The 15,450-nt window shown below is 49.6% G+C and overlaps 1 protein-coding gene across 1 annotated transcript in view; it reads left to right on the top strand.

Moving 5' to 3' along the window:
• TENM4 (teneurin transmembrane protein 4) overlaps window positions 1–15,450 on the top strand; it is a 451,821-nt gene that overhangs the window by 18,938 nt on the left and 417,433 nt on the right. Inside the window, 1 exon segment of the mRNA XM_037523044.2 lies at window positions 11,942–12,229. Coding sequence (XP_037378941.1) covers window positions 11,942–12,229 — 288 coding nt within the window.

The following is a 15,450-nucleotide window of genomic DNA, read 5'->3' as shown; positions in this document are numbered from 1 at the left end:
CAGCAGACCTCTCCTGTCTCGCCCACTGCTCCCCTCAGCAGTGTATTTCTGTCAATCTGCCTGTTCTGCTCCCCACTCTGTCTCTGGTGAATCCTTACAACCACCCCCCCCCACACACACACACACACACTCCTGGCCTGTATCCCAGCTCTTGTGTGCATAAATAAATCAATCCTTTTTTTAAAAAAGATTGATTTATTTATGCATATAAGAAATGGGGTACAGGCCCGAGATGCGGTGGGGGGATGGGTGAGAGGATTCACCAGAGACAGTGGGGAACAGAACAGGCAGATTGACCATAGTACACTGCTGAGGGGAGCAGCGGGCGAGACAGGAGAGGTCTGCTGCACCATATGGGTTGCTCCATGGCCGGCTGGGAATCGAACCTGTGCTGCAGAGGCTGCAGATTGCTTCATAGTGCAGTGCTTAACCCCTTGCGCCACCAGGGAGGCCCATAAATAAATCTTTAAAAAAAAAAAAAAAAAACACAGGCCTGAGCTGCTCCAGGAAGGCATGCACACTGGCTGCCTTCACAAATCTGAGGCGCTCCTAGGGGACAGAAGGAGTTAGTGTCAAAACTAAGCATCTCACCATTTCCAGAAGCCTTAAACTAAGGCCTGTTCCCTTCTCCCCATGGTGCTGGTTTTCCCTGGAGCTCTTCCCTCTCACCCCTCAGCCCTCACAGAGAAGAGGCCTACTGAGAGTGCCCTGAGTAATTACAGGGTAAGCCTGGGCACAGTAGGGGATGTGCATTAATCAGCCTGACTGCCTTTCCCTCCCGCTGATTATCTCACAATGTGGTCTCCGAATAAGCTTCATCAAAAATCAGAAATCTAGGCTGGGCCCTTGCTCAATTTTTATGGAGACTTGGTACTCTTGGTTTGGGTTTCAAGTTTGACCCCTGAAGGGGTTTTCTAGAGAGAAGGAAAGAAGTCTCTTTCAGTAGGGCCTGAACTGCACAAGTGGCCATTTCTGAAAGTATGGTTCCAAAGAAGCTCAGTTCAAACAGCCAGCTCAACCTGAGGCCCCAGGGACCTGACTTTCCAAAGAGCCACATAGGCTTGAGTTGCCCCAGGGGAGCACTATATCAGGTACAGGAAAAAGGGGTGCCTGGAGGACATTGTGACAGCACCAAGGAGTTCCCAGTGATTCTAGCCAACCCACCTGAGAGGCATATGGCCAACATGAGCTCCCATCTCCCCTGGTCCCCTGATTAACTCCTGCTCAGGTGTGTGGTACCTCCTTCCTCTGCTGCCCACTCTATATGGGTTGGTGCCTTTCTGCCCACAGACCGTCCTTGTCAGTGGCTCGTCTGTGTTCAGGGTGCTGAAATCTCCTATAGATATGCCCATTGCTCTGTGTCTGATCCAACTCCTTGTCCCCAAGGAGCAATATGGGAACGAGGGAGAAGAGTGGATAAACCGGAGGAGCGATCACTGGGAAGGTGATAAATAGGAAATTGAAAGAGAAGTGCTTGATGTGATGGGAAGGCCCAAGGACACACAGACTGGCTCCATTCCAGGCTGGAAGGGTTGCTTTTAGGGAAAGGCTGTTGGGCTTATTTCCTAAGACCCCAAGGAGTAGAACTGAGGCCTGTGGAAGGGAACTAAAAGGAGGCAGATTTGGCTCCTTGTCAGGAAGCATGGTCAGAGCTATCCCTGGGAAGCCGCCAGCTTTGAAGGTGGTGTCATCAGCCTGTGTGGATGGGACCTGTTCAAACTTCAGCCAGGTGTGTGCCAGCTGGGGTGTTCTCAAGCCTCAGATAACAGGTAGCACGTTTCCTAACTCGAACACACCACCCTTAGTAATGTGGAATCACTAGCTGGGAAATATCTTCAGGAGGTGGAGGAATGTAGGTGGAGAGATCTGGACCCCTACTTACCGTTTGTTGATTGAGGGCCTACTGTGTGCCAGGTCCTATGCATGCTCACCCCAGCTCAGGATTGGAAGAGCAATGTCCACACAGAGACTGCTGCCCTTCGCTGCCTGGCCTGTGACCAGCCCTCCAACAGAAAGGCAAGATGGTTCCTGTTGGCAGCAGCTCCATCTGTCACCTGTCTGCCAGCCGCTAATTAAGGATGTCCCCACAGCCAGACCGGGCACACAGCCACCCTCCACCACATTCCCAAGAAGCCCTTTCCCTGGCGCAGCAGCCCTGACTTACTGTGCAGGGCACACTTGGAGCAGCAGCTGTAAAAGCACGTCTCCCAGCAGCCCAGGTCAGGTGCTAACTCAGCTCGTCAAAGGAATGAATACTGCTAAAAGCCAAAGCGAAAGAACTCACTGAACGTTTAAGCAAATTAGCATAAGGGGTGACCTGTGTGCAAAGCTGTATAGGCTATGATTAAAAGCTTGAGCCTTGGGGTTCCACAGACCCCAGGCTTAAATCCTGCTTCTGCCACTTCCCACCTGAGGCCCTCTGGGCCAGGGACATGACCCTTCTACCTTCCTTATAAAACAAGCTTGGCTTAGGGGTGCAGTGAGGATTAAATGAGGTAATGACAGAAAGACCTTACCCTTAGCCACCATTGTTATAATTACTGTTTCATTTTTTTAATTGATTTATTTATTTATACAAGCACTGGGTACAGTCAGAAGCACAGGAGGGTGAGAGAATTCACCAGAGCCAGAGCGGAGAGCAGAACAGGCAGAATGACGAAATACACTGCTGAGGGGAGCAGTGGCAGGAGAGGTCCATCACACCCTGTGGGACCCTCACCGGCAGCTGGGGATCGAACAGGCGCTGCAGAGACTGCGGGCAGCTTTGCAGCTCAGCGCTCAACCGCTGCACCACCAGGGGAGGCCCTATAATTACTGTTTCAAAGGCAAGTGATGGTTCATTGCTGGATGGGCACCCCAAAAAACAGAGGGAAAAAAAGCCAAGGAATCCCTCAAAGTGATGAGGCCAGAAAAAATGTGCTCTGGGTGCTACACAGACAGCACAGACTTGGGAGCCCAGATTCCAGCTCAGGCCTCGTGTGTGAACTTGAGCTTCAGGTTCAGGACTCAGTAGTCCTGCCTCGGTTTCCAGATCTATAAAGTGGGGTTGTAACAGGGTGGTCCCCAAAGAAAGGGGAGATGCCAGTTTCCCCGCCCCACCCAAAGGAGGGTGGAGTTGAGCAGAGTGGGGGGGAAGCTGGAGAAGGAGACTAAGAAAGGAAGGAAGCAGGATGGAGAGCCAGAAGGAGACCTACAAGAGCAGAGACATGTAAAAAAGCTGTACGGGCTTTTCTGTCCTGGATTGGCTGAAACAGATGTGAGAAACCAGGGGAAGGTTAACAATGGCAGCTTTATTTTTTTTTTTTTTATAAGTTCACATCTCTTTATTTTATTTTATTTTTTTTTTAAAGATTTATTCATTTATATAAGCACTGGGTACAGTCAGAAGCGCGGGAGGGTGAGAGAGTTCACCAGAGCCAGAGCAGGGAACAGAACAGGCAGAGAGACGAAATATACTTCTGAGGGGAGCAGCGGGCACGGCAGGAGAGGTCTGCGTGCAATGTGGGACCCTCGCCGGCGGCCAGGGATCGAACCGGCGCTGCAGAGGCTGCGGGCAGCTTCACAGCCCAGCGCTGAACCGCTGCGCCACCAGGGGAGGAACAATGGCAGCTTTAATCTTGATTTTGATTTTGCTCTTTTCCCCCCAGACTTGTCTGGCTGTTTCTGACCCTTTTCTGTGGGTCCCATAGGAAGATGCTTTGGACTTGTGGCAGGCTTTTGGGCCCCAGAGGCCCAGCTTTGGGCCAACCCTGTTTGGCTGGACATTTACCCACGAGGGGCATCGGTAACATCAGGTGTTAGATTTTAAACCCATATACTTTGTCTTTTCTTTGTTACACACTAATTATATTAAAGTTCCTTTCCATTAAAGGTCTTACACACTAAAATATGTTTTGTCTTGATGTGGCAGATGACAAAACCTATTTAAAACGGGCAGGTTTGGGGGTTTTGGGGTGTCCCTCTCCCTGTCCTGTAAGAGGGCTAATGGTGCTTACTTCCCTGACTTGCATATAATCCAATACAGCACCTGGAACAGAATAGGTACCCCAAACCCACAACATTTATCTTCACAGACACTGGAGTTTAAAACAAAGGATTTGCATGATCAAATTTTGAAGGACTCTGAAAAGTAAAAATTTATGATGATTTTAAACACACATCCACACAAATACTGTAGAACACATGTTAGCTTTGAAAAATTTATGGGCCCTTTTTGATGCAAAAGGAACTAAAAATATCAGTGTGCTCCTGTTAAGGAAAATGTATGAAACTTTAGGCCAGTAGGAATTCAGTCAATTTCCTGGTTGTCGCTGGCTGTTTGAGGTGGAGAGGAAAACCAAGGTAGTCACAGCCCTCCCCATTTCTCTTAGGGAAGGGGCCGAAGTTCCTTGGCAGCTCTGTCCATTTCTTCATGTCTCCTGCCCCTCATAAATATTGCAGGGGCCCGAGTGAAGGGCCCAAGATGGTCTCTCAAGTGTCTCCCCAAACCCAAAAGCTTTGTTTCCCAGATGGCCCTTCTATCTCAGAGTCCCACAAACTTACCACTGCTCCAGGCCAGCTCCAGGCCCATCTAGTCCCTGAAAGCCAAGGGCAGGCAGGATCCCCCTCCCCCTCAACTTCAGCTCCAGTTTTATGCCACATGAACTTTCATTCCTTATTGTCCACTCACATTATAATCCTTTGTGAAGATTCCTTTTTTTTTTTTTTCTAAAAAGCCGCTCATCTCTCAAACCATATCTTGAACTTCCCTCCTGAAGTCTGGACCCCAAGAAATACTGGGCCTCTGTCTGTTCCCCAGTTCTCCCATGCCACCACCCCACCATTGTTCATCCGAGCTTTGACCTCCAACAGCGTTTCCAAGTGTAAGTTGGCAACTATCCGTAATTCTATTTAAGTGGAATAAAATAGAAAATATCAGATTCCACCCTGGAGGTAAGGTTAAGCAGAGTTTTTGAAATTTTTGTTTTAGTTAGAAATTTATAGATTTATATGTATACCAGATTGTGAAATAAATCTATTTTTACTGTAGGGCAGGAAAATGGAAAGCCACAGATCTAGACCTCTTTTCTCTCCTCACCTCAAAACCATCTGGGCTGGCTCACTTTTGCTTGGCAGTTTTGGGTCCTGGTTTAAATGTCACTTTCTCTGGGCAGTGGTCCCTGATTGCCTGTCCACCTTTGACCCACCCGGGCTGGGCTAGGGACTCCTGTGGTGTCCTGCCCCTGCCTCTTCCCTGTCAGTCTCGCCCACTGTCCAGAAGTTCCAAGGAGGAGTAAGCTCATTGTCCACTGAGGCCTCATACAAGGTTGGAGGAGCAGGGTAGGAACTCAGGGTCGGAGTGAGCAAGGGAGGTAGGGAGGGAACTTCCTACCTCTGTGTTTCTCCTGCAGCACTTAGGACTTAGGAAAGGTGCTTGGCAATTATTTACGAAATAATTGCACCTATGGTGCTAGGTGTGCAGTATCGTTCTTGACATTTAGATATTTTCTTCTCATTCAAATCTAGACCCCAGAGCAAGTCACTTGGTCTCCTTGCACTTATGATCTCATTTGTAAAATAAAAGAAAATAGCAAGTAAGAAGATGGCATCTAACCAGCATAACCATGATAAGGTTTAGAAATTACACAAAGTCTGCAGCACACGGTGGGTTCTGGATCACAGTAGTTGCTTGTCATCACCTCTTCTCCTGTCTGAGTCCTTAGTCTGGCCACCCCGCCACTGAGGGCCTCCCGTTCCCCCTACACTCGTGGACTTGTTCAAACCTGCCACATCCATCCAAACACAGCTCCACGTGTGAGACAATATGTGGATTTTCGAGTCCCTGATTTCAGGTTCCAGTCATGTACTGTTCTCGTCTCTTCTCTGTGACCTACTCTTCTTCCCATAGACCAAAAAGATACACCCGTGTCAGCATAAGGAGAAACTCACAAAGCGTCAGCTCATGCTTTCTCAAGGTACCCATCTTTGGTGGCCGGTCCAGCCAACAATCTGGGGAGATGGCGAGCTGCTCAAATTTGGGCCCAGTGTCCAGGGCCCAGCAAAAGGGGGGTCTGTCACAGGTTGTAGAAATGAATTCCTCTCTGAAGTCACCTTTGTAGTGCTTGGATTTCCCTTGGAGAAGAGATTAGCCACCTCAGGAGCAGGCCCGGGTCTTGTGGGTCTCACATATAAAGTCAGAGCCAGATCCTACATGGGGTGCACAGGCCCTTCACTTTCATTATAAAACTTACCTGGAGCATCAGGCAGCCTCTCCATGCTTACTTAGCCAGTAGCTGGCAGTGACTGGGCTGTTAGTTCTGTCTGCCCTTTCGCTACTTGTTTATTACTTGTTTTCCCGGAATATTCTCAACTTTTTGATTTAGTCTATTTAAGGAAGTTACATGATTTGTGGTTTAGAAATAACAAGATGACGGCAATGGGGATGATGATGATGATGGTGGTGGAGGAAATGATTTCCCAACCTCTCATGTCTATAGGAATGAGTCACATTACAGCTTACACAGCAATAACACACCCACCCTCCTGGGCTGAGGGGCCTTCCCAGGGCCACACTGCCAGGCAGTGGCCAGAGCAAAACCCACTCCTAAGCTGGAGCTCATTGTGCCTGGTAGAAGGTTGCAGAAAGGAAGGTCTGGAAGTGGAGACTTCTTGATTCACTTCCTGACTGTGTGGTTTGAAGCTAGCTATTCGACTTCTCTGAGCCTCAGGTTCTTTGTCAATAAAATGGGACCAATACACAGCCTGGGACTGCGAGGACTAAATGAGGCCATCCAACTAAGGCCCTTTGCTTCTGCCTTGCCTGAGAACACGCCGAGTAAGTGGTTGCTGTTGGTGTTATTTGTTTGATGATGATAATGATGATTGCTGAAAGGCAACTAGATAGCAAGGCATGAAGCTTTGTCTTGAGTCAGGATCCTCACAGGAGACAGGATTCACCCAGATGGTCAATGAACAGACTTTAATGATGAGACAGGCATGAGGCAGGCTCAGGAGCCCACCAGGAGGATGACACCCAGGGTGTAGCAGCAGCAGGAAATTGTGTGCCTCTGGGTCTGGACAGGTGAAGAGAGGGAAAGGTCTTAACAGAGCCCCAGTAAATGCTGGAGGCTGGGAAGAGGGAGATGGAGTAGGAAAGGACAACAAAGCTCAGAAGGCTCAAGGAAGAAGCACGCTCACCTCTCCCCTACACCCTAATGTCCTCCCCACCTCCTTCAGGTATCTTAATGTGAACCCAACAAACAGTGCATGCAGCAGCTCAGTGATAATAAAGATTCAGGATGTCTATGAAATGGTAGGCAGCTCTTGGGACAGAAATCATGGAGGTATGTCTGGGAGAGGCAAGCTGGGGGGACAGGTTGTTCTGCAGGCGGTGAGGTAAGTGGAGGGGACAGTGAGGGTCAGATCTGTGGATTTTAAGGACAGTGGGGAATCCAAAGGTCAGCGAGGCCCAGAGGGGCTAATATATGGAAGTATGTTGGGGGCATGGAGTCTGAGATGTGTGCCCAGCCCCTTCCTCCTGCCAGCCTCTCAGAGTCACTGTGCTGTAGTGCCGCACTGCAAGGAAACTTTTCTCCACTGGCACTTCTGTCATTCCAGCTTTTTCTTTCTCTCACTATTAAATGCCAGTTTGAGTGTAAACCCTGATGGACCTCCCATCTGTTCAAAAAACAGTAAATATTTACTAAATTACTATATTAAGCCTAAAATGGGGGAAAAAAGTCAAAATGAAATAGGAGCCAGGCAAATGTTCTCCCAGCTTCTGCTTTGTGACAGGAAAGCCATTGGTTCAGGGACTGTGTTCTTAAAAATTTACAGTTACTGAGGGTTTTTTTTCTTCTTGAAGCCAGTGTGTTTGATTACTACATTCACTGTAACAAGACAGTCACCCACCAATTGGACAAACTAAAATGTGTCTCCACCTTATTCATTATATTTTTTTCGGGGGGGGGGCTGTTCTTGCTCCAGTAATAACTGACCAGTAGCTAGAAGCTTCTAAAATATGCCTTTAAAAATTAAAAAAAGTATTTTTTTGGATAATAATAGCTAACATATAGTGGGCATCTTTCTTTCAAACCTCAGAATGACCCTGAGAGGTTGTTATTGTTTCATAATTGAGGTTAAATAACTTGTCCAAGATTACTCACCTGCTAAGTGGTGAACACACACCCAGGCTGCTTTTGAAACTGATAAAGAATACATCCAAACAATGCCTTAATTCACCTTAGATGTACCTAGTACTTAGATGTACCTAGTACTTATCACCTACATCGAATTATTAATATTTTATGTTACTTGAGATTGGTAAGGAGGAATAAAGTAGCTACCAAGTAATTTTATTCACCATTCATTCATTCATTCATTCATTCACCCAATAGAGATTTTGTGGGCTCTATGGATGTCCTCAAGGTACTACAGTCAAGGGGAGAGACAGGCATGAAGACAGACCATCTAGTTAGCTGGATGGAACAGGATGGAACAGCATGCACACAGGTGAAGAGGCCACAGCTAATACCAGAAATGTGCAAGTAAGGTGGAAATCAGATGGACCTGATCAAGAACAATCTTTTGTTTTGATCAAGAAACTGGAAATCAGCCTGAAGTCTCCACAGAGCTGCTAGAGGGGCATAAGCAACACAGTGGCATGATCCAGGCTTAGCATCTGTCTGAGCCACCTGTAAAGTCAATACAATCTAGAGGTTAAATCATGTGCCAAGGTCAACTGTTGGGTCAGAACAATAACTCCACCTCTCAAGACACACAACCTTGAGCAGGATCCTTAACCTTGCAATTTCCACCTGCAATTTGCAGATAATCATTAATACCTATATCACAGGATTAAAGTAAGGATAAAAGTATTATAAAATGTAACAATAGTAAAAATAAGGATGAAATAAATATTAGCTACTAATAACAACAGCTTATTGATTAATACCATTATTAAAATGAATATTAAAGACTAAATTAAAGGCTAAAAATGAGTGCTTATTATTATTATTATTATTATTACCATTTCTATGGACACTGAGAGGTTGGGCTGGAGGTAAAAGGCCAGAGGTCACAGAGGCAATGCAGCAGTCACCACAAATCCTCATTGAAATTAGACCAGAAAAGAACTTTGGGGCAAAAACCAGTACTGGATCAAATGTCAATTTAGGGAGTTATAATCAATCTTATTTAAAAGTGAGAAAGAATGAAACAGGAAATGGCACAGTGCATTGTTCATAGCACAGTAACTTTGGTTTTGTGCATCTTGTTTCCATTTTATACCTATAAACACACTCCCATACATAAAAGTGTCTATCAGGTCATGATGTAAGATGGTTTTTGCATTAAGAATTGCAGTCAAAACAAATTTTCCAGACCCTGGAGTAGAAGAATTATCAGCAGTGATCCTACAGTCCTGCCACTCAGGCACTCAGTGGCCATCATCTGGTCAGCCAAAGTCATAGCTTGAGCGTCAGGACAGAGCTGTGAGCCCTGATTTTGGGCCCTCAGTAAGATGATTTGATTTCTCTGTTTCCTAGGTCACACCCCTTATCCCAGCATTAGTTTTGGGGGATATTTTAAGGACGGGGTGCCCCTCTTACTCATCTTGATTGGCTCTAGGGACATCACAATAATCTTATCTCTTTGTGGTAATGCTGGTTTTGCCACTAGCTCACCATATAGCCTCAGACAGGAGACCATGAGGCTTTGAATCACTGTTGCCTTAGCTATACAATGGAGCTGAAAAGAGATGTCTTATATGTTCATGGTTATTATGAGGCACCAATAAAACCAGAAATGTTTACACTTTTTGAAAATGATGGCAAACTCTGTAGAGGGAAGGCTACAGTAGACACTCGGATTCATGATGAATCTCAAAGACAGTGAGTGATAACCTCAGACCATTCTCTTGTAAAGCAAAGAGGTACAGGTTTCTAAGTTAGGACACATGGACCTGTTTGAGTGTGTCTAGAGAACTCCTTAGCAAGAAAAACAAAGTCTGCACTGGAGCCATGCTAAGACCTGCCCTTGAGAAGGCCTTAGAGGTCTTGGGAGGGAAGGGAGCACTATCAGGCCAGTTACCTCATGATCAAAGGCAGAACTTGGCAACCATTAGCATTCGGACCAAAATTGACCCATCAGTGTGTGGTTTTTTTTTTTTTTTTCTTTTTTTAAAGATTTATTTATTTATTTATACAAGCACTGGGTACAGTCAGAAGTGTAGGAGGGTGAGAGGATTCACCAGAGCCAGAGCGGGGAGCAGAGCAGGCAGAAGAACCAAAGTACACTGCTGAGGGGAGCAGTGGGTGGCAGGAGAGGTCTGCGCGCTATGTGGGACCCTTGCCATGGCCGGGGATTGAACCAGTGCTGCAGAGGCTGCGGGCAGCTTCGCAGCCCAGCGCTCAACTGCAGCGCTAGCAGGGGAGGCCCTAGTGTGTTTTGTTTGACTTGCAAAGTATTTTGAAATTTCTTTTAAATAATGAACAGCATTTAAAAATCATACACTTTTTGGCTATGTCTAAATTTCCAGCTTGCCTTAAAAATTCACAAGATGCCCTGCATGGCTTCACTGCTGCATTGGCAGGCACTGGGTGCCCACTGCCCTCTTGGACAGAACCACCCTCCCTATCCACCCTTAATACTGAGACTCTAGCCCCTGCCATTGATCACAACCCTTGGTTGTTGCTTCATTGCTTCTCTGATAGGACAGTTACACAGTGGAATGTTCTGTATACATACCCACATTACTCTGAAAACTGGAACTGTGAGAGAAAGTACTGAGAAGTTGGATGTGTCAAGCAAAAAACAATTCTCACAATATGCTGTGGAGGATATTCTGCTCACTTCCTTTGCTTAACTCCTCACTTGTAGGGGGCTGTGTCTGCTACCACAGACCTAAAGGGAGACATTTTGAAGGAAAAAGAGGGAAATCCTGTAGCTTTAAAAAATTTTGGGTATCAGTCTAGGGCAAAAGCATCAAGATGGGAAAAAGAGGAGAAAGGGAAAAGAGCTTCCCACCAATCAGAGGCCCTGGCAACACTCACAGGAACAGAATACAGGTTGCCCACAGCGCCTGCGATGAGATGGAGGAGTCTGGAGGTGCCCTGATTAGCCCTGGACTCGGAGCCAGCCTAGCTGGGAGGATACTTTTGCATAGTGAGAAAGGAAGGGAGGCTACTCCAGGGGGCATATGGGAAACTCATCCTTAAAGCCAAACAGAAGTGGGTTCAGATCCTCGCTTTGTTACTACCTAAGCGGCCTGAAAGGAAGTCCAAAGTCTCAGTCTTCTCATTGTCAAAGGGGAGCTGGCTAGCTGGTTAATTAACCAAATGTCTGTCAGGTGGCCAGGCAGCTCAGGAGTGAGCAAAACCGGTGAGGCCCCTGCCATGATGGAGCTTGCATATTAGTGAAAAGTAGACAATAAGTAGTTGAATTATCTGGGGGTGGTGAATGTGAATTGGCTCATTTCCATAAAAGGCGAGCCATATGATGACTTAATGAGATAATACATACAAAGTGGTGGCCGCTGATACTCAGTTCACAAACTCTTAAGAAGCACCAGTCACGCTTTAGGCCCTGTCCCCGTGGGTTTGGGGATGGGATCAAGCACCACGCGATTCATGTCTAGAGGGGCTCCCGAAACAGGTGTCCTCGGGTCCTTCGGGTCAACTGCCTGGAAACCCTTCCAGGAGGGGAGGGGAGGCGTGGGTTGGGGTGTGGGAGGAGTGTGGGAGTGAAAAGGCCGAGCAGCAGCCAGCCAGCAGGCACCTCGTGGCGCTGGGTGCACGCTCCCCGCCGCCCGGGCTGCGCAGCCATGGAGCGGTGCCCTGGCCTGCAGAGCCCGCGGCGCCCCCTCCACAGAGGGCAGGTGAGCGGAGGGCCAGGGTGGACTCGGATTGGCCTTTGCCCCCTGGAGCCAGCGCTCACGCCTTTTCTCTGGTTCCTGGGGTTCCAGCCCACTCGGCCCTGCGCGCGGCGAGGACCCCGTCCGTGCATGCGGAGGAGCGCGGGCGCGAGGCCATGGACGTGAAGGAGAGGAAGCCGTACCGCTCGCTGACCCGGCGCCGCGACGCCGAGCGCCGCTACACCAGCTCGTCCGCGGACAGCGAGGAGGGCAAGGCCCCGCAGAAGTCCTACAGCTCCAGCGAGACCCTGAAGGCCTATGACCAGGACGCCCGCCTGGCCTACGGCAGCCGCGTCAAGGACCTGGTGCCGCAGGAGGCCGAGGAGTTCTGCCGCGCAGGTGAGCGCGGGGCGGGGCGGGCGGAGGCCACGCCCCTGGGCGGGGCGGGCGGGGGCCACTTGCCTAGGTGGGGCTGGCAGAGGCCACGCCTGTAGGTGGGGCTGGTAGAGGTCACGCCCCCATGGGCGGGTCTGATAGATGCCACGCCCCTGGGCGGGGCGGACGGAGGCCGCGCGCCTGGGTGGGGTGGCGGAGCCCACGCCTATGGGGTGGGGCTGGTATAGACCACGCCCCTTTTGGGGTGGGCTTTGTAGAGGACACGCCCCCTGGGCGGGGCTGTTGGAGGGCCACCCCCTGGACGTGGTCCTAGTGCTGCCAATGCCTGCTTCTGGGCAAAGCCCCAGGTGTTATCACTCTGGCTCACACTCACCTGTTGGCCTCAGGTGGCGGTTGCGAGCTGAGCTCTGGGTCCCGCTGCACCCCGCCCTCCCGGCGTCAGGCCTCGTCTGTCAGCGGGTATGGGGTGTCCTCACTGCGCTGTCAGGACTGATGAAGTGACGCGTTTAAAGGGTAAACGTGCTAGTGCCGAGTCGGTGTTTGCTGGTTTTGTGATTTTTCCGTCCATTTTTCAGTCAACAAACATACCTTAGCGCCTTCTTTGTGGCAAACACGGGTCTGGCCTTGAGAGGAGCCGCTTCTGAGGTGGTCAGGCCTGAAATGTTAGTGACTTGGGGGCCATCCTGGCGCCTGGCTCCCTCTCCTTCGCGTCCTGCACGCAGCGGTCACCTGAGCCTGCCTGTCCCACGCCGGGATGTCCGTCAGGTCCATCCCTCTTCTCCATCCTCTCTCTAGCTGTCCCAGGTCAGGCCACTGCTGCGGCCCTGGGAGGCCTGACCGCAGCCCCCTTCGGCCGGTGCTGCCTGCTCCGGGCCACTCGCTGCCCTGTAGCCAGGCTGGAGCTAAGGTTGACTCGTCTTGCCCTGAACTTGCCGCCAGGTTTTCCTGCACTGTTGTGCCCCCTGCCGCTCCACACCCCTTTACTCGTGCTCCAGCTCCGCTGAACTGCTTATCATTCCTACATCTTCCGTGATATCTGGCCCCTACCCCTGTGCACCTGTGATTCTGCAGTTTCTGACTGCAGATCCCTGAGCTCTCTGACGCCTCGTGGGCCCCTGACGATTCTTGCAGTTCTCCCTGATTCTGCCCTGCTGTCTCCCCTTCCAGGGCTAGCTGGCCACTGTGCTCTGTGATTTATATACTTTAGACTTTGTTATTCATCCTTGCGAGAAGCCCAAGCTGAATCATTTTGTCCAAGATTACGGAGCTCAGACAGCCCTGCCTGGCCCAGTTTGGCCGGGATGCCACCAGAGGCTGCAGAGAACAGCCCCTTCTTGTCTTTATAAGTGACAAAAAGGTGTCCTCATCACACAGGCAGGCCTGACTGTTGCTGTTGACAAAGCACTGTCTCCTATTAACTTCTCTTGAGCAAATTTAGAGCCTCAAAAATCCTGTGAAGGTAGAGGACACAGATTATCATCCCTTGTAGGGGCAGGAAGGACCACAGTGCAGGTTTTCTGACCAGCAGACCGGGTAAAGGAGGAGTCAAGAGTCCTCAGTGGCTTTTGCAGGTCTTTTATTAGATTTGCCAGGCATATGGGAGGTAGGGGTGCTGGGGGGCTGGGAAGCTGGCAGTCCTCCCAGCCCCCAGCAAATCCTCACTCTATCTGGGCTGTCTGGCCTTCTCTCTGTTTCTCTTCTTCTCTCGGCTTCCATTTGTTCTTGGCTTCTACTGGTGTCCCCGTGACGCCGGCCTTAAAAAGCACAGTCTCAGCCCAGGTGAATCCCATCTACCTATGTCCACACCCTACTCCAGGTGCCCGCCATCAGGCATGCAATCAGGACCACAAGGTTCCATCATCTATCCTGATGGCGGGAGGGCAGAAAAGCCTGACATTTTTCCTTCCCCTACATCCCATTTTAAAGACAAGAATACAGAGGCTCAGGTGCTGTCGCTAGCCCAAGACTGCATGACAAGATGTTGAGTGAGGTGGTCAACCCATGTCCTGGGATTCTTAAGAGAGACACCAAAAGGACATAAAGCAAGCAGAGCATGAGGACTTCTCATGCAATAAATCTAAGCACACATGTCAGAGAGCCTGGGCTGGCTCAGTGGGATCACTGAGCCCTTAGACTCAGCCCTCACCTTGCATTTCTCCAGTCCTGAGATGTCTCAGCTCACTCATATCAATGCTGAGACTGGCTGCTTCAGAGGGTATCCAGGGCAAACCATATGGAAATCAATGCAGCCCAGGATGTTTATTGCAAATTAATTTGATTTTTCACTTAATGTAGTCGTCATTCTTCATAACGTGTGACTGACCTCCCTTGAGAGGGCCAGCTTAGTAGAGCAGAGATGAGAGTGGGGAAGGGATGGGGGACAGGCCAGGGATGGGGAAAGGAGACCAGAAGTGGACAAATGGGGCATGCTGAGTGTGGTATACAGAGGTGGGAAGCTAACTGTGAAGAGATAGGCTCTGATGTGGATTTTTTTCCTACTTAGAGGGAGAGAAAAAGAGGAAGGCAGAGCAGAGTATAACACATAGGGGTGATGTTAAAAATATTTAACCCCGGTGGCGCAGCGGTTGAGCGCTGGGTTGCGAAGCTGCCCGCAGCCTCTGCAGCGCCGGTTCGATCCCCGGCTGCTCCCTGGCCACCGGGTGAGGGTCCCACATAGCACGCAGACCTCTCCTGCCACCCGCTGCTCCCCTCAGTAGTGTACTTCGGTCCTTCTGCCCGCTCTGCTCCCTGCTCTGGCTCTGGTGAATTCTCTCACCCTCCCGCGCTTCTGACTGTACCCAGCGCTTGTATAAATAAATCTTTAAAAAATTAAAAAAAAAAAAATTAACCCCTGGTCTCATCCAGATCTTGGTCAACATGAATGTCTTTCTGCCCATTGAGCAGAGCCCAGAGGTCCCTGCCCTACTGGGTCAGCTGACTGTTTGGTAACTGAATCAAGGGAGTCTGGGGGGAGGGGGAGATTGTTTTCAGGGAAGGGGCAGGACAAGACAGCAGAAACTAGGAACTAGGCGGCACTGGGCGTGAGGAGGCTCAGGTGTTTGCTATTTTCTAATCTGGCATCAAATGATTTCAGGACTTTCTTTAACCTCAAATTAGGCAGTGCCAGTATGAACAACTGAGTCTCGGAGTTGGGGCGCTCTCCTCCTTCCAGCCTCTGCAGCTTTCATTTCAGCAGGTCCCAATTGATCTCTCCTCCAACCTTC

This window comes from Talpa occidentalis, unplaced genomic scaffold, assembly GCF_014898055.3.
Source record: "Talpa occidentalis isolate TD23 unplaced genomic scaffold, MPIMG_talOcc4v2.1 talOcc4.3, whole genome shotgun sequence".
Classification (NCBI taxonomy): domain Eukaryota; kingdom Metazoa; phylum Chordata; class Mammalia; order Eulipotyphla; family Talpidae; genus Talpa; species Talpa occidentalis.
This window is presented reverse-complemented; position numbering and strand designations above follow the sequence as displayed.